Below are 18310 nucleotides of genomic sequence, written 5' to 3' on the forward strand. Positions count from 1 at the left end.
GCCACCTGAACTGCCTGGTCTACCCTGGCCACCTGAACTGCATGGTCCGCCCTGGCCACCTGAACTGCCTGGTCCGCCCTGGCCACCTGAACTGCATGGTCCGCCCTGGCCACCTGAACTGCCTGGTACCTGTTTGTTTTATTAAAGTAGTGCTTGCATGTGGATTCTCTCTCCGCTTCGTTCCTACCTCATTGTTACAGATACAGTCAGAAGGCTTTTCCATCTACAAATTCCCATCATTTACCATGGATACTGTAACGTTAGCCTAGTAATATTAACTGCACCATGAAATGTGGGATATACATACTGAATTGTATTATATTATAAATGTAGACAATGTAGGTGTGACTATTTAGTGTGTATACTCTGCTGTATAATACTTTCTGAGTGTTACAGCAGAACAGTTGTTTTGGTAATGAATGAATCTGTGATTTGAACGAATCAGTTGAGTGATTCAATGACCCATTTCTGAAGACATTAATGTGCTTCATTCCTTAATGAATCAGCCGTTTGAATAAATCAGTTGAATGACTGTTTCAATGTCCCACTCCTTAAGACAGTACCTTGCCGCCACCTGCTGGCCGTTACTTTCATATTTAACCCTTGTGTCTGAGGTATTTTTGGGGCCCTGGAGATGTTTTGACATGCCTTGCCATTTGTGCTTATTTCTGTTAATTATAATATTTTTCATGGGAAAAAGTCTGATTACACTGTATGCAGCACAAACTCTGCTACAATAATATGTGAGCAGAATGCATGTAAAAGTTTGTCGTTTTTAGAAAATGTTGTTTATGCGTGGTAAGAGAGAAAAAAACGAGTCACTGAAATAAGACCATAAAACCCATACTGAATATTTCTTCACAAGACTTTTGAGAACTGGATCTTGTAGCCTAGAATTATTGCTTCAAAAGGATGTGAAAATCATCCTGCTCACTCATTCACATAAAATAATATATTGATTAAAAATTTAAAGTTAAAAGACATGTTTTGTTTTAGAAAGACGATATTTTATTTACAAACACGGTATTTCACAGTAAACTGGTCTAAACATTGTAATATTCATCATGTTACACTGTAAACGCTCATATTATTTTTATATCGTACTGTGATTTATATTATAGAGCATAAAAACATCCTCGTTGTTGTGTTTTGTAGTATGAAGCACAAGACCGGAGTAATTCCTTCGAGGCTTTTTATTCAACACATGTCAAACATGTCTTCTCGTACAGATAACTTCACTTCTCTTTCTTCCTCAGCAGCACCTCAACACTTAAGCATTACACTGCCACCTTGTGGTTAACTATGAACACCACACTCATGTCATACAACACTTAGATTTATTTAAACATTTAGCAATGAAAGGTTGTCTACCTGCCTGTATAACCTATTTCAATGTTTCAGGCTATTTCACAACTAGTAAAATGTGTACAAGTTTATGTAACAACACGTTAACTAATATAAGTAAGAATAAATGATTTGATTGTCAGAAATTATATGCTATGCTGGATTAACCCTCTGGGGACCAAGCTGTTTTTGGGGTCCTTGAGATGTTCTGACATGCCTTGACATTTGTGCTTTTTTCAGTTATTTATAAACATGTTAATGGCAAAGGTGTAAATTCACTCTATATAGCACAAACAGGGCTACCATAATATGCGAGCAACGTGTATGTAGATGTTTGTATTTTTAAGAGAATAATGTTTATGCGTGGTTATTGAAAAAAATTAAAATGAAAGTTGCTGAATTAAGACCACAAAACACATATTAAATATGTGTCCACAAGAATTTTGACTAATTGATGTTGTCCCTTTGAGTTCTAGCTTCAAAATGATGTAAAAATAGTCTTGCTTTATCGTTCACAAAAAAAAAATACATTGATTTAAATGGTGTAAAACAGGTTTTGCTTGGAAAGCCAATATGCGAGGGGGAGGAGTAGTTTACACCTTAGATTATGAATGTCCCACCCACTCTGTATAATGAGCCATTCACTCAGGTGTGAAACTGACTGAGCCACAATGCAAGGACAAAAGATGTATTTAGAAGAAGACTTATATTGACCATTTAAGATTTCGCTTACATCTCTCTTGTAAATATGTTTTGCTATTTTATTCAAAATGTTACAATTACAACAATAATTACAATTTCAACAATATTTCAAGTGTACTCTTTCTTTGTAAAAAAAAAAAAAAAAAAAGATTATAGGCCTACATTTTATCATATGTATTCATTAGTTTGAATATAGCCAACATTGGAACATCTAACATCTTAGTCTATGAATTTATTTTTGACAAAAATAGTATTTTTTTTGCAGTTTAATACGTTGGTTATACAAATACATTTTATTTCAACATATACTAGTCGATTTTTACTCATCTCAGTAGGCTATAGCAAAGCAGTTTATTCTTTCACACACAGACGCGCGATTCATATTTAGGCTAAACAGTCTTTACAAATATGTCCCCTTCATTCATCTCACAGAAAGGCGAGTCATATTATAGAAATGCGATTCATCTTTTTGCGGTTTACATAGGCCTACACTAACGTTATTCCATAACGTTATTCCACACGTGAGAAAAGAAAACAGCCTACCTCACTCCTCAGCGGAATCTGCTCCTCATTTCAGGAGATATTGCTCCTCATCAGCACTGTTCTGAGGAATCTTTTCTCCATAAGGTAGGCTATAATGTCTCACTCGCGAGGAGTCGCGACGCGCTTTGTTTACAGCTGATGTGGGCGTTTCACAGCTCTGAAATAGTTCTCAGAATTTGCGTTTGAATAGCACGCGCTCTCCGGGGAGTGGTCACATTACTGTGAATGAGCTCCTAATGAGCTCGACAGGAGTCGCTCTCTTTTTATACAGATTACAGAAGCTGAGAATATTTGTTTTTTATATAAATGACTTCATTTAAAAGATGCGATCTCAAGCTTTATGCCCGTGGGTCTGTTTGCCTGTTTGACTGAATTTTCGCGGAGTTATAGATCATTTTCGAACGCGTTTCAAATGGGAGTTTACTGACAGAGAGAAGGCAGAAATCGCATCATGTTAATTTTTCTTTATTTGTCAAAAAGCAAAACACTTTATTTTTATTGTGAGTATACAGAAAAAAAAACAGAAACTGAACAGGATCGATTGATGTATTACACGAAAATGAAAGATCAAAATTAACAGAGCATTTAGTGTTTATTTTGATTGCTAAAAAAAAAAAACGAGCAAAACGCGCGGCCGCGTTTGTGGTCCCCAGAGGGTTAATCGTATTCTTATTTTTCTGAGGTAAATTCAAGGCTTATTCCTTACAGTGCATCTTCCAAACTTGATGAAAAGTAGATGAACCTGACGAAGCTTGATGTTTTGTCGAGGTGATGGGGGCATTTACAGTCACACATGGACGATTACTGTATGAATGGCTTGCACAGTGCGTGGGTGTGGCCACATGCAAATATACCTCTAGTTGGTTTCATACGGATCATATAAACAGAGAATATTTGTTTTCAATATGACTTACTTCATTTAAAAGACACATCAACCTTTCAAAAACATCATGTCTCATGTCTGTGTGGGAAGTATTTGCTGAGTTTTGGTTTCTTTTATGATGCATTTCAGTACTACATTATTCACCAAACTGGACTTCTGGAGTACCTATAACCTCATCCGAATACATGAGGGGGACGAATGGAAGACCGCATTTGTGACCCCTACAGGCCATTATGAGTATTACGTGATGCCGTACAGCCTGGTCAATGCACCAACAAACCAATTTATTATTTATCAATAAAAGATGAAAACAAGTATTAAACAATCAAAAGAAAACGTGTGTGGTTATATAATGTGCATATGCTCTGGCACAGAAAAATAAGCAGTGAAAAAAAATAATATATATTTACTAATAAATAAGTACTAAGTGAAATGCACATGTTGCCTAACTAACGTTTGCACTATATAGCAGAGCCAGTATGGGGGGAAACAGGCAGGTGTAATAATCTCAAGAGGGCTTTTACTAGCATGTTGTCGCAGCAGCAGGGCAACCCTCCTAAACTCCATTCGTGTTTTCTTTTTAAAGAAACTCACCCTGGCAGAAAGGAATTATGATATCAGTAACAGCAAACGTGTTTGGAAGGGGTGACCGTGAGCCTCTCCTCCGGATACCACCTGCAGACCAACTCGAGCTGATGGTGTGACTCTCAACAATGGACACCACTCACCTACTCACTGTAGTGTGTAGTGTACTCACTGTGCGTTCCAGGATTCAGCCGTCACAATCTCTCACCATCCCTGCAAATATAAGAGACTGGTTAATTCTAGTGTTAATTTTGTCAGCTATTTTTAATTTTAGTCTAAGTCTCAGTCCTGTGTTAAATGTCCATGTTAGTTTTTATCATATTTAGTCAACCTTATCCTATTTTGTTTTAGTCAAGTTTTAGACGACTAAAAGTCTCTGCATTTTAGTCTAGTTTTAGTGAAAGAAAACCTAAACTATCTAGTTTTAGTCAATGAAAACATTGACATGTTGGCAATAAGATTATTGTGTGAAGTTCATGCATTATGAAATAAGTTCATTTCAGCTATAAGCAGCCCTATGTGTCAATGTTGCTAACTTCAATTTTGACAGAAAGGGACAACAACATACAATCAAAACTAGGTGGAATTACACTTAAATTACACAAAATAATTACTTTATGGAGGTTTATCCTGCATAAAGTGCTTGTAGACATTTGGTTTTATAACGTTGATATGTTGGTTTTTATAACATTAATGATGCCAAATCCAGTAAATTTACTTAAGTAAACAGGGAGGGACTGGTTGACACTTCAGGACTGCGTTGTCATCGTGTCCAGGTCACGGGTCCTTCATCAGATCTGGATACGGCCTGGATCCGGCAGACTGCGGTAAACCTCGGATAAACAGAGAGACTAATTTGATCTGAGATTTCATCACTCTGCTGCAGAATTTCAACGGCATCAACATTCTGTGTGATAATATTAGATTAGATTTAGATTATATCTAAAGTATGATTACGACAGTGAGTAGGTCCTGACACGTGTTGTCTAACTCCAATAGTCTTTTTCGTTATCTACATGTATATTAAAATCACCTACAATTAGGACTTTATCTCCAGCCAGTACTAACTCTGATAGAAAGTCAGCAAATTCTTTGATAAAGTCTGTATGGTGCTCTGGTGGCCTGTATACAGTAGCCAGCACAAATCTCAAAGTGATTTATCATTTACACTATATATTGTTACATTAAGCACCATCACTTCAAAATGATTATATTTTAAACTAGATTTCTTAGTAATTCTGAAAATATTACTATAAATTACAGCAACACCTCCCCCTTTGCCTTTCCGACGAGGTTCATGTTTATAACAGTAATCTTGCGGGGTGGACTCATTTAAAGTAATGTAATCGTTTGGTTTTAGCCTGGTTTCTGTCAAACACAGCACATATTGGTTATAATCTGTAATCATATCATTAACAATAAGTGCTTTTGAAAGTAAGGGATCGAATATTCAGCAACCCAATCGTTATCATTTGCTCATTTGTATTATATTTGTTTATTATATGTTGAACATCAATTAAACTTTTACCCTTAGATGGGTTTGGAAGTTTTTTGTATTTCCTAATTCGAGGAACAGACACAGACTCTGTATGATGATATCTTGGTGAAAGAGGCTCTATGTGATGGGATTTATTCATTGAACAAATAAACATGATGATCATTTACCTGCAGCAGTGGACAGACTGAGGAGTTGATGGCGACTGATTCAGCATTCTTATCAGTTTTTACTCAAGTTATCTTTAATGCAAAACGTGTTGTCTGTCACAGATGCAAAATCTTTCAGTATGGAGACACTAATTTCCATTTGAACTTTGCTACAACATAAGGCTCTTCATTCAAATGGCCATGCATTTACATGGAAAATAGCCAGTGACTTCTTGTATCACGCATACCTTAAAGGGGCAACCATTAACAAAATCAAAATCCTCCTTAATGAAGGATGTATTTAAAAAATGTGATAGAATGAGTAACAGCAGGATAATGTCAGTGAGATATCAATACTCCACTCATCTCCTGTACCATGTCCTTTCTATTCATCCTGTAGAAACTGCCACTGGCCAAAGGGTTCCCGTTTTCATGGAAGATTCTGGATGTGGAAGATTCTGGGGCTGGAATGAACTCATTAGCTTGAGTGAGTTTGTGAGCGGACTCTGGAGTTAACTGGGGTGACTGTGACCACAGCACATACTCAATATATCGGGCTAGAGAACATGTGGTAGCTGCTGCAGGTACCTGAGGAAATAGATGATCGTCCAGTCCAGCCCAAAAGATGGACTTCAGGGTATTGTTGCTCAACGGCACTCCATGGGCGAGCTAGAGGAACTCCTCCACACATTCCTCGATCGGATGGGCATCTTGAGACAAAGAGAGAAGCAGGTCAGCTGGGTCAATAGGAGTGAGGTAAATGCCCATCTTGCCGTCGTTTTTTTTTTTTTTTTTTTTTGTGTGTGAAGGTTCTGGTATTCTGCAGTAGATGACCTCTAACCCGACGCATGAAGTAGGATATAGGAGTAGCGTAAGCTCAGGTAAGAGTAGATGACCTCTGACACAACGCATGACGTAGGATGTAGGAGTAGAGTAAGATCAGGTGAGAGTAGATGACCTCTGACCCGACGTAGGATGTAGGAGTAGTGTAAGCTCAGGTGAGAGTAGATGACCTCTGACCCAACGCATGATGTAGGATGTAGGAGTAGTGTAAGATCAGGTGAGAGTAGATGACCTCTGACCCGACATAGGATGTAGGAGTAGTGTAAGCTCAGGTGAGACTAGATGACCTCTGACCCGATGCATGACGTAGTATGTAAGAGTAGTGTAAGCTCAGGTGAGAGTAGATGACCTCTGACCTGACGCATGACGTAGTATGTAGGAGTAGAGTAAACTCAGGTGAGAGTAGATGACCTCTGACCTGACGCATGACGTAGGATGTAGGAGTAGTGTAAACTCAGGTGAGAGTAGATGACCTCTGACCCGACGCATGATGTAGGATGCAGGAGTAGGGTAAACTCAGGCGAGAGTAGATGACCTCTGATCTGACGCATAATGTAGGAGTAGTGTAAGCTCAGGTGAGAGTAGATGACCTCTGACCCGACACATGACGTAGTATGTAGGAGTAGTGTAAGCTCAGGTGAGAGTAGATGACCTCTGACCCGACGCATGACGCATGACGTAGGATGCAGGAGTAGGGTAAACTCAGGTGAGAGTAGATGACCTCTGACCCGACGCATGACGTAGGATGTAGGAGTAGTATAAGCTCAGGTGAGAGTAGATGACCTCTCTGACCTGACGCATGACGTAGGCTGTAGGAGTAGCATAAGCTCAGGTGAGAGTAGATGACCTCTGACCCGACGCATGACGTAGGATGTAGGAGTAGAGTAAGCTCAGGTGAGAGTAGATGACCTCTGACCTGACGCATGACGTAGGATGTAGGAGTAGAGTAAGCTCAGGTGAGAGTAGATGACCTCTGATCCGACACATGACGTAGGATGTAGGAGTAGAGTAAGCTCAGGTGAGAGTAGATGACCTCTGACCCGACGCATGACGTAGGATGTAGGAGTAGAGTAAGCTCAGGTGAGAGTAGATGACCTCTGACCTGACGCATGACGTAGGATGTAGGAGTAGAGTAAGCTCAGGTGAGAGTAGATGACCTCTGATCCGACTCATGACGTAGGATGTAGGAGTAGAGTAAGCTCAGGTGAGAGTAGATGACCTCTGACCCGACGCATGACGTAGGATGTAGGAGTAGTGTAACCTCAGGTGAGAGTAGATGACCTCTGACCCAACGCATGATGTAGGATGTAGGAGTAGTGTAAGATCAGGTGAGAGTAGATGACCTCTGACCCGACGTAGGATGTAGGAGTAGTGTAAGCTCAGGTGAGACTAGATGACCTCTGACCCGATGCATGACGTAGTATGTAAGAGTAGTGTAAGCTCAGGTGAGAGTAGATGACCTCTGACCTGACGCATGACGTAGTATGTAGGAGTAGAGTAAACTCAGGTGAGAGTAGATGACCTCTGACCTGACGCATGACGTAGGATGTAGGAGTAGTGTAAACTCAGGTGAGAGTAGATGACCTCTGACCCGACGCATGATGTAGGATGCAGGAGTAGGGTAAACTCAGGCGAGAGTAGATGACCTCTGATCTGACACATGATGTAGGAGTAGTGTAAGCTCAGGTGAGAGTAGATGACCTCTGACCCGACACATGACGTAGTATGTAGGAGTAGTGTAAGCTCAGGTGAGAGTAGATGACCTCTGACCCGACGCATGACGCATGACGTAGGATGCAGGAGTAGGGTAAACTCAGGTGAGAGTAGATGACCTCTGACCCGACGCATGACGTAGGATGTAGGAGTAGTATAAGCTCAGGTGAGAGTAGATGACCTCTGACCCGACGCATGACGTAGGATGTAGGAGTAGAGTAAGCTCAGGTGAGAGTAGATGACCTCTGACCCGACGCATGACGTAGGATGTAGGAGTAGAGTAAGCTCAGGTGAGAGTAGATGACCTCTGACCTGACGCATGACGTAGGATGTAGGAGTAGAGTAAGCTCAGGTGAGAGTAGATGACCTCTGATCCGACTCATGACGTAGGATGTAGGAGTAGAGTAAGCTCAGGTGAGAGTAGATGACCTCTGACCCGACGCATGACGTAGGATGTAGGAGTAGAGTAAGCTCAGGTGAGAGTAGATGACCTCTGATCCGACTCATGACGTAGGATGTAGGAGTAGAGTAAGCTCAGGTGAGAGTAGATGACCTCTGACCCGACGCATGACGTAGGATGTAGGAGTAGAGTAAACTCAGGTGAGAGCAGATGACCTCTGACCTGACGCATGACGTAGGATGTAGGAGTAGAGTAAGCTCAGGTGAGAGTAGATGATCTCTGACCCGACGCATGACGTAGGATGTAGGAGTAGTGTAAGCTCAGGTGAGAGTAGATGACCTCTGACCTGACGCATGATGTAGGATGTAGGAGTAGCGTAAGCTCAGGTGAGAGCAGATGACCTCTGACCCGACGCATGACTTAGGATGTAGGAGTAGTGTAAGCTCAGGTGAGAGCAGATGATCTCTGACCTGACGCATGACTTAGGATGTAGGAGTAGTGTAAGCTCAGGTGAGAGTAGATGACCTCTGACCTGACGCATGATGTAGGATGTAGGAGTAGCGTAAGCTGAGGTGAGAGTAGATGACCTCTGACCCGATGCATGATGTAGGAGTAGAGTAAACTCAGGTGAGAGTAGATGACCTCTGACCCGACGCATGACGTAGGATGTAGGAGTAGAGTAAGCTCAGGTGAGAGTAGATGACCTCTGACCCGACGCATGACGTAGGATGTAGGAGTAGCGTAAGCTCAGGTGAGAGTAGATGACCTCTGACCTGACGCATGACGTAGGATGTAGGAGTAGCGTAAGCTGAGGTGAGAGTAGATGACCTCTGACCCGATGCATGATGTAGGAGTAGAGTAAACTCAGGTGAGAGTAGATGACCTCTGACCCGACGCATGACGTAGGATGTAGGAGTAGAGTAAACTCAGGTGAGAGTAGATGACCTCTGACCCGACACATGACGAAGGATGTAGGAGTAGTGTAAGCTCAGGTGAGAGTAGATGACCTCTGACCCGACGCATGACGTAGGATGTAGGAGTAGCACACGCCTGTCATGGTTCAAACAACAAACTCAAGCTCCTCCCACATTTCTCTTTTCTAATTCGTAACCTGTGTTTTGTTTTGCTCTATTCTCTTTGCTTCCTCGTTCGTCAGTACGTTGTGTGGGGTCAGAGGTCACTCTTTCGCTGGAATTTTTACATACATACATGTATGCGCTTTTTTGGGCTTCAAATCTCAGGTACCATTCACTCCCATTATAAAGCTTGGAAGAGCCAGGATATTTTATTAATATAACTCTGATTGTGTTTGGCTGAAAGAAGGAAGTCATATAAACCTAGGCTGCCTTGAAGGTGAGTAAATCATGGGATAATTTAACATTTTTGGTGAACTAACCTTCTAAAAAGGTACGTTCTCAGAAGTTTGGGTAACGTTCTGGCATGGTTCTCTAAAATGTCAAACGTCATTTATACATTGTTCGTGGAAAGAAAAATTCTGAAACGTTTTAGTTGGATGTTTTTAATGTTAATGCTTGTTTCAGAAAACATTCAAAAGTAACATTCCCATATTGTTTGGAAAATGACAAAAGGATATGTTTCCTCAATGTTCGCACAGCCAAGCAAAATATAAAAAAAAAAAACTAGACGTTAACCAAACATGTCATTAGCTGGGCTTGTTTTTACCATATTTTGCATTTGGTGGCTGAAGGGTTATTAGTTGTCAGGGAAAGTTCATCTGTTATCATTAGCCAGACACAGCTCGGGTGTCATAGAAATGGAAATCTCTGTTGACACTCTTTGAATGTTATTTTCAATGTAAAATATGAATGTCTACAGGCGCTTCACGTAAAAAGTTTCCAAACAGAGCATCACAGGCTTTACAAAGTGGACGAATCCCACACAACCTTTCTCGTCCCTGAAAAGAGCAGTTCAGTTGTGCATCAGTGTGATCATCTGTTGGCGTGTCGTCATGATGAGGATTGATTTGATCTTTGTGCTTTTGTCAGGTGAGTTTATGATATTGAATCTGCATCTTACATAAGTATGAATATAATTTTCAAGAAATTAAATAACGGGTTATGCAGGGATTCCCAATTTGTTTTTGTCAATGAACCCTTTTGGTACGGTGGCCGAGAGAGCTCAACGCGCTGCAAATGAAGATAACGCATGCAAACAGAAAAAAACGCATGCAAACAGAAAAAAACACATGCAAACAGAAAAAAACACATGCAAATAGAAAAAAACCCACCAGCGAATAAGAAAACATCTTCATCAGTTTTACAACTCACGTGCGTCCCAATACTCACAACAACCAAATACGGAAACGCGCTGCAAATACTGAAACGCGCTGCAAATACAGAAACGCGCTGCAATTACAGAAACGCGCTGCAAAACTTCACAACACAACGGAAATGTTTCGAGGGGAACCAAATAAGTGACGAACCCGGTAGGGACATGCTTATAAGACCTTAATAAGACCAGAGAATGTCTAATAGGAAGAGAATTGGCACTCTCTGCTTACTTCCGGGTTCTGGATTGGTTGCAGTAACACGTCTCTATCCATGCGGGGGCGCTCGCGAGCGAGTGCAGAATGAATGGAGGTCTATGGCGAAATACCCCTCAAAACCCACTTTTCTCAGGATATAATTTTTTGTCTAGTAATTTGAATGTTGTATTCGAAAGGAGATGCAAAGAAATTACACATTGCTGGGTGTTAGATTTTTTAGAGTCACTTATTTGCTTTAAAAAGTCTTTTAAAATGTCAATGACGTCACACACATCGTACGACCAGAGATACTGCTTCACGGGAATCCTTCACTCACTCTGGTGAGTTCGCGCTCTGCACTTTCTTTTCTCTCGAGGCATCGACAACACAGCTGACACAGGTAAATACACGTGCTAGAAGAGTTTTTGTTTTGTTTGTTTCTGGTCCCGCTTCGGATGCCACGATGCCATCAAGCGGTATCTCTGGTCGTAATCAGTCCTTCACTGACCAATCAGCATTCATTAGCAGAATGCTAGCGTGTTATGGGCAACAACAACTCAACCTGTAAGAAATCGAAAGGACATAAGTACTCGTTCATTCAACTTTCGACCTATAACCCATGTTGAACTTGCAAAGCCTACAATAAAATCTGAGATTTCTCAACGGCAATCGGGTGAAAGAGACACATTTAGCCGTATAGCCCCATAGACTCCCATTCAGTCTGCACTCGCTCGCGATCACCCCCAGTGGAATTCTAATGGAACTGCAACCAAAATCAATACAATGGGGCTGAATAGGGAGTGCCAAGGCTCTCCGTAGACAGGCTCTGATAAGACCTCATCAGTGGTGTTGTCGTCTGTCCATCTGAAAGGTGAGTTATCTTTTACTTTATTTAAAAATCCTGATCATATAATTCATTGGCCCTTTAGATAGTATTAGCCTAAATAATCTGAAATACACAATTAACTGTGAAACGTTATGTTAATGTTACAGGAGTTACTCTGTAAGTTAATTGGGAACAAAACAGTAAAACTAGACCTACAGGTTTAGCTGACAGCTACTAATATGAAATTAAATTAATTTTATTATCTTTTTCTTATCAGTTAACAATTAATAACCTAAACTGGCATTGCTTAAAGTAATTAAACTCTGATTGGAGGATAGTAATACAAGTTATAACTTTATGAAACTAACAAAGAACTTTGAGCATAAAATTTAGACAAAATAGCCCATTTCTTATGAGTGTTGAGCTATATTTACATTTCAGTGAGAATAAGTGTTGAATAACTTTTGTGTATGTTGGGGTAATCATCATAAGCATTTCTTACTGTATATCTGTGTTTTTCCTTTCAAGTAAAAATGAATGCTATAAAAAGGTCTAGGCTATATCAGTGGCATTAATTTTCTTAGAACATCATATTGATATTGTTTTGCACTAAGCAGTCACATTGTTCCTCTTCCAGGTTATGTATTGTCCATATTGTGGACTTGAATTGGCTGGATATATTGGATGCTTTTGTGGTTCCTGTGGTAGCAACATTAGATTTCTGGCACCTTTTCTACAGAATGGTAAGCTCTGCTATAAAAATCAACATAAAGACACCGTGATAAACCTACAAATGTGATTGTGATTATTTTTGGCTGATTAAACCTCCTAAAATCTCATGGGTCAATTTGAACCTGTTTCACGTTTGTTGTCTGAAAAATTGGTAATCTTTCTTTTTTGACCTCATTAAGGGTCATGGACATGTCTGCAAGTTGTGAACAATGTGTTATGAAAAATGTATATACAATGATTATGTTAAGAGTAATTTGGACTCTTAACACTTTCATATTCATAAGACCCAAAATAGAAACCTTTCTTTCATGTACATTCTTGTTATGTGCTGTTCTTGCTGCACTGTGAATGTGATGGTGATGGAGCTACCCTTCATTTCTTATAATGATGCTGTTCTCTTTTCCCTTCAGGCCCAGAAACAGTGTCAGCTGAACTCACAGAGGCAGACCTTATCCACAAGTATTTCTCAGAGGGCCACACATATGAAGTGATCCTTGATTTTCTTGCAACAAAGCACAATATTTTCCTGAGTCTGAGCACCTTAAAGAGAAGGCTAAGAAATGCAGGCCTAACAAGGAGGACAGAGTATACTCCCATTGACACTGTGAATGCCGCTATTACACGTGAACTGACAGGTGCAGGTCAGCTTTTGGGTTACAGAGCACTGTGGCAGACATTGCGACAGAAGTATTTCCTGACAGTTAAAAGGGATGATGTAATGCATACAATTCGCAGGCTGGATCCATCTGGAGTTCAACTTCGTCATAGGCACAGATTTGTCCGAAGAGGATACATTACAGCAGGACCAAACCAAGTGTGGCATGTCGATGGGTATGATAAGCTCAAACCATTTGGTGTTGCCATCAGTGGCTGTATTGATGGCTTTTCTAGGAAAGTGATGTGGCTCAGCAGTGGCAGCTCTAATAACGACCCAGGGATAATTGCTTCCTATTACATGCAGTGTGTATCAAACTTTGGACTTCCAGCACGCCTTCGCACAGACTGTGGGACAGAAAATGGCACTATGGTAGCCATTCACTGTGCATTAAGAGCACATCATACAGATGATTTTGCAGGAGCCCTCAGTCACATGTATGGCACCTCAACTGCAAATCAACGAATTGAAAGTTGGTGGTCCTTTTTCAGGAGGCAAAGGTAAAGTCCTTTTAAAAATAATTGCAAATGTATTGCTACTTATTAGTCTGTCGTGTTTTTTTGTGTGTTGTCACATGACTGAGGGTTTAAGCTGTGCCACAACATTTACCATAACACTAGACTAAATGTGATGCAAATCTTTTTCCTTATGCTTTAAGGTTTTATTTACATGGATGTTTAAAATTATTAAAAAACAAAAATTGTTATACAGTTTAAATAATAGCATTTGTTTTAGAAATCATATCCATATAACATTTATTCAGCACTAAAGTAAAACATTGTGTATACTGTCATTTCATCGTTAGGACACAGTTCTGGATTGAGCTCTTCAGTGACCTGAGAGAGAGGCACCTTTTCAATGGCAGCCATGAGCATAAGTGCCTTCTACGGTATGTCTTCTTGAGCATCCTGCAGAAGGACTTTGATGAGTACAGACAACTTTGGAACAACCACACCATCCGACCTGTTCGTCAGTCTCGATGTCATTCTGGTAAACCAGAAGCAATGTATCACCTGCCTCACAGGTTCGTATTTATCCATACAATGTGTGACCATTTTCATTAAAAACCAGATTCCATTTTCACGTGAAATTGAATCATTAATTATCGCAGAAATGTAATCATTAATTATTGAATTATTACTATAGGGTTGCCTATAGCTGACACAGAAGTGTATAGTGGAATGTTTAAAAAATGTCTACTTGGCACTCTTTCCACAAGTCCCTCACTTGACGATTATCCTATTATTTTAAATCAGAAAAAAAGACAGATAAAAAAAAAAAGAATTCAGATATTCTTAGACAAAAAAAAAACATTCCACAACAAAACCCAAATGTACAATGCACAACACAAAAAAGGTGGATTATTAAGATACAGTACCACAAAGTGCCTTTGTAGTAGAAGCAAATATAATGACGATATTTGACAACAGAGGAGGACCTCTCAATCAGCCTTTGGCTGACTTGTCATCAAATTCAAAACCATTAAAAAAAATAGATGTTGGGTTATAATTTATTACAGCTGGGGAACTGACTTGCAGAATGAGTTTTTTTTTAATTTTATTTTTTTACCTTAGCCATAGTAGCTTTTAATATTAAAATTTGAAAATGAGTTGACTTGCAGTTTTTTGATTTCTGACTGGCCTTAGGTTTGGTGCAAGAGATTGTGGATTCCCAGTGTCACAGGAAGTGATTCAAGAGTTTGAGGACATTCTACCACCGCAGCGAAGTCTTTGTGGTGATGATAATCTCCAAGTTCATTTTGCAGACTTAGAGAGACAGAGTGGGCTGTCTCGACCAGTAAACTGGATAAATGCTGTTGAGCATTACATAACACTCAAAAATATCTCGACTTTAAAATCATTAGTTTCTTATAATCTGATATGCCATTACAGTTAAGTCTTCTCATAATCTACTGGGTGGCTTGATCTGCTATTTGCAAAGAACATTTATGCTTCCAGGAGGATATTGATTTTTTAGATCCTGTGAACAGCCCTCACATACTTTAAAGTGTTATATAATCCCTATTTTACTTATCTAGACAGTATAGTGTAACTTCTTAAAGGAGAACTCCGGTCAATTTTAACATTGAGCTCATTTTTTTGTAAATTTGGAGTGCTGTCAATACAGAGAACAACGACAAAAATCGGTGTTGCCTACACCGTGTTATCCTCTTTTTATAATTTGCACCCTGTTGACTTAAACGGGGCAAGTTTTAAACCTGCTTTTAGCCTCTTAACATCCTTGATGTGTCATTACAAGTGCACAGCCAATGTGAGTGATTCCTTCAGAGTAAACACGGTGAATCTGACTGCAGTAGATGTGAAAGATATGAATAAAAGTGATGTGATGTACTGCAAAGACATTTTGAACACCTAAATCCCTAAGATGTACCTACCACGGTGTCAGAAAGAGGTGACATATTGGGTTGCACCCTAACAACTTCATCATCATCCTCATCTTCTGAAATGGAGTCATCTTCATGACCTCACAAAAGATTTTGTGATCAATCTTTATTTAATATTACATGTCCAGTATAGTTAAATGTGTAGGCTGTACAGTTACAGCAGTTAAAATTACACTCTGTCATAATTTACTCCCCCCCCCCCCCAGGTTCCAAACCTGTATACATATAGATATGCAGATCTAACCCACCATTGACCCACAAAGAGGGGTCAAGAGCAGCCTGATTACAAACATTATTTCAAATATCTTCCATTGTGTACAGCAGAACAAAGAAAGGTTTGGAACAACTTGAGGCTGAGTAAATTATGAACTATCCCTTTAAAGCATGTATCACATGTACTTTGTTTTTAGTTTAAATGTACATAAAATATATAAAAACATACAATTTCAATACTTACTCTTTGACAAATCCTCAATGGTACAGATGTACAATGTGATCCTTTGATACGCCTTTCCAATGGCCTCTTTGTATTGTCCAATGGTAAAAGGTGTGTCAGTCCCAGGGATATTTTTTATCTGAGAGCCATCTGGATAAAGCAAGGCATATTCTCCATCTTCCATGTCTTGATTGAAATCTTTTTGTTTTTTCACTGCAGCTGCCAAAAGTTGCTCAGATGACCACATGGGGTCAACATTTAGAGGTAGGTTTTTCCCTCTCATGGGCCTAAAGCCATTCCTGGTCTTGCTCATGATCCCAACAGAAATCTAGATGATCAGTGACAAAAGATGGAATAATGATAATTATCAACGTCAACAACATCATTAATAAAAAAAAATGTGCTTACCTTTACTGTTTTATTTGATTTCTTTTTACTTTTACTTGAGAATGTCTTCCTTTCAGTTTCTTTTACTTCTCTGTATTTCATAAACTGGAGAACAGTTGACTTTGCTGGAATGGCACATGCATCAGTCACTGAAACAAACACACACACACACACACACACACACACACACACACACACGCACAATCAGAAAGAGACAAAGAGACTAAATGTAGTTACTTTAGATGGACGGAACTAGATTGAAACCTCTGTAATATTACCTTTGGGCACAGTCATACGTGACACATGGCCATCACCTGCAGTTCTAGGGGCGTTCTCTATAAAGCTTACATCTCGCTCACAGGAACTACTAAATCTGGGCAAAGTCGGCCATTGAATGCCACAGAAAGGACAAAACATTTTTATCTGAAAAAAAAAAAAAATGAGTGGAATGAAGTTAGCATGATGTTTACTTTTATCTGGTTTTAATCATTATAGTTGTATTTTTATTTTTTATTGCTAACAAGCATTGGTCAGTATGAAGACACATTTTTAAAAATTCAGTCTGCATTAAGATCAATCTTGGTCAAATAGTTAATCTTACTTCCAAAACTCACTCAGACCAACAAATAACTTCATGTTTGTCTCAAAATAAGCTAATTCAATCACTAGCAACTATTCTCATTCAGAAAACATATATGTATAATTCATAACACACTGGCCTAAAAAAACCCCACTAACAACAGGGAGCATTACATAGATTTAATTTTTTTACGTTTGAATTATTTTTTTCCACATAAATATTCATTATATAGTAAGAATAAGATCGTATTTCACTTTACTGACTGTATTACAGCATAAATAATAAATGCAGAAGTTGTAAACATAAAATGTAAAAAATAAAATAGAAACCAAATTTAAGCATTGCAAAATTTACTGTACTTTCGTGAGCCTTGATGTTTAGTTGTAAAAGTAATTAGCCTGCTTAAGTGCTTACATATTAACTTTACACCGTTCACAGTTAATTGTGTATTTCAGATTATTTAGGCTAATACTATCTAAAGGGCCAATGAATTATATGATCAGGATTTTTAAATAAAGTAAAAGATAACTCACCTTTCAGATGGACAGACGACAACACCACTGATGAGGTCTTATTAAGGTCTTATAAGCATGTCCCTACCGAGTTCGTCACTTATTTGGTTCCCCTCGAAACATTTCCGTTGTGTTGTGAAGTTTTGCAGCGCGTTTCTGTAATTGCAGCGCGTTTCAGTATTTGGTTGTTGTGAGTATTGGGACGCACGTGAGTTGTAAAACTGATGAAGATGTTTTCTTATTCGCTGGTGGGTTTTTTTCTATTTGCATGTGTTTTTTTCTGTTTGCATGTGTTTTTTTCTGTTTGCATGCGTTATCTTCATTTGCAGCGCGTTGAGCTCTCTCGGCCACCGTACCTTTTGACTTAAAATATTTACCCTTGGGCTTGATGAGGGTGGGCGATATGATGAAATCTTATAACAAGATACGAGGTATTTTATTTCACGATAACAATATATCACAATATAGTTATTTTTGCTTTAAATAAGGTTTTAATATTAAATTTTTTTAAACCATTGAAATTTCATAATTCTTATCACCATTTTCAATATCACAAAAACTACTAGCCTAACTATATATATATATAATAAAAAAAAACTCAAGCTTACTGAAGACAAGTAAACCGTGTGAATAAAT

General features: G+C 39.1%; 1 protein-coding gene across 2 annotated transcripts; it reads left to right on the top strand.

Annotated features, from left to right (window-relative positions):
* The first annotated feature begins 11995 nt into the window (after positions 1–11995).
* Positions 11996–15585, top strand: LOC311080442 (uncharacterized protein). Of its 2 annotated transcripts, XM_084110417.1 has the most exons (5): positions 11996–12013; positions 12606–12711; positions 13111–13855; positions 14161–14379; positions 15002–15585. In XM_084110417.1, the coding sequence occupies exons 2-5, from the start codon at positions 12609–12611 to the stop codon at positions 15249–15251; spliced, it is 1317 nt and encodes a 438-aa protein (XP_083966543.1). In that variant the 5' UTR covers positions 11996–12013; positions 12606–12608; the 3' UTR covers positions 15252–15585. The 2 variants fall into 2 exon arrangements, with proteins under 2 accessions (XP_083966543.1, XP_083966542.1); XM_084110416.1 differs by having other exon boundaries at positions 12001–12711.
* Positions 15586–18310: the final 2725 nt, after the last annotated feature.

This window comes from Abramis brama, assembly GCF_963993115.1.
Source record: "Abramis brama genome assembly, chromosome: 3".
Taxonomy (NCBI): Eukaryota; Metazoa; Chordata; class Actinopteri; order Cypriniformes; family Leuciscidae; genus Abramis; species Abramis brama.

Excerpts from the sequence above, each read along its gene's own strand:
- LOC311080442 (XM_084110417.1), top strand. The coding sequence starts at position 12,609 with ATGTATTGTCCATATTGTGGACTTGAATTGGCTGGATATATTGGATGC. Across the intron at positions 12,712-13,110 it reads GGCACCTTTTCTACAGAATG|GCCCAGAAACAGTGTCAGCT; the intron begins GTAAGCTCTGCT and ends TTTTCCCTTCAG. Across the intron at positions 14,380-15,001 it reads ATGTATCACCTGCCTCACAG|GTTTGGTGCAAGAGATTGTG; the intron begins GTTCGTATTTAT and ends GACTGGCCTTAG.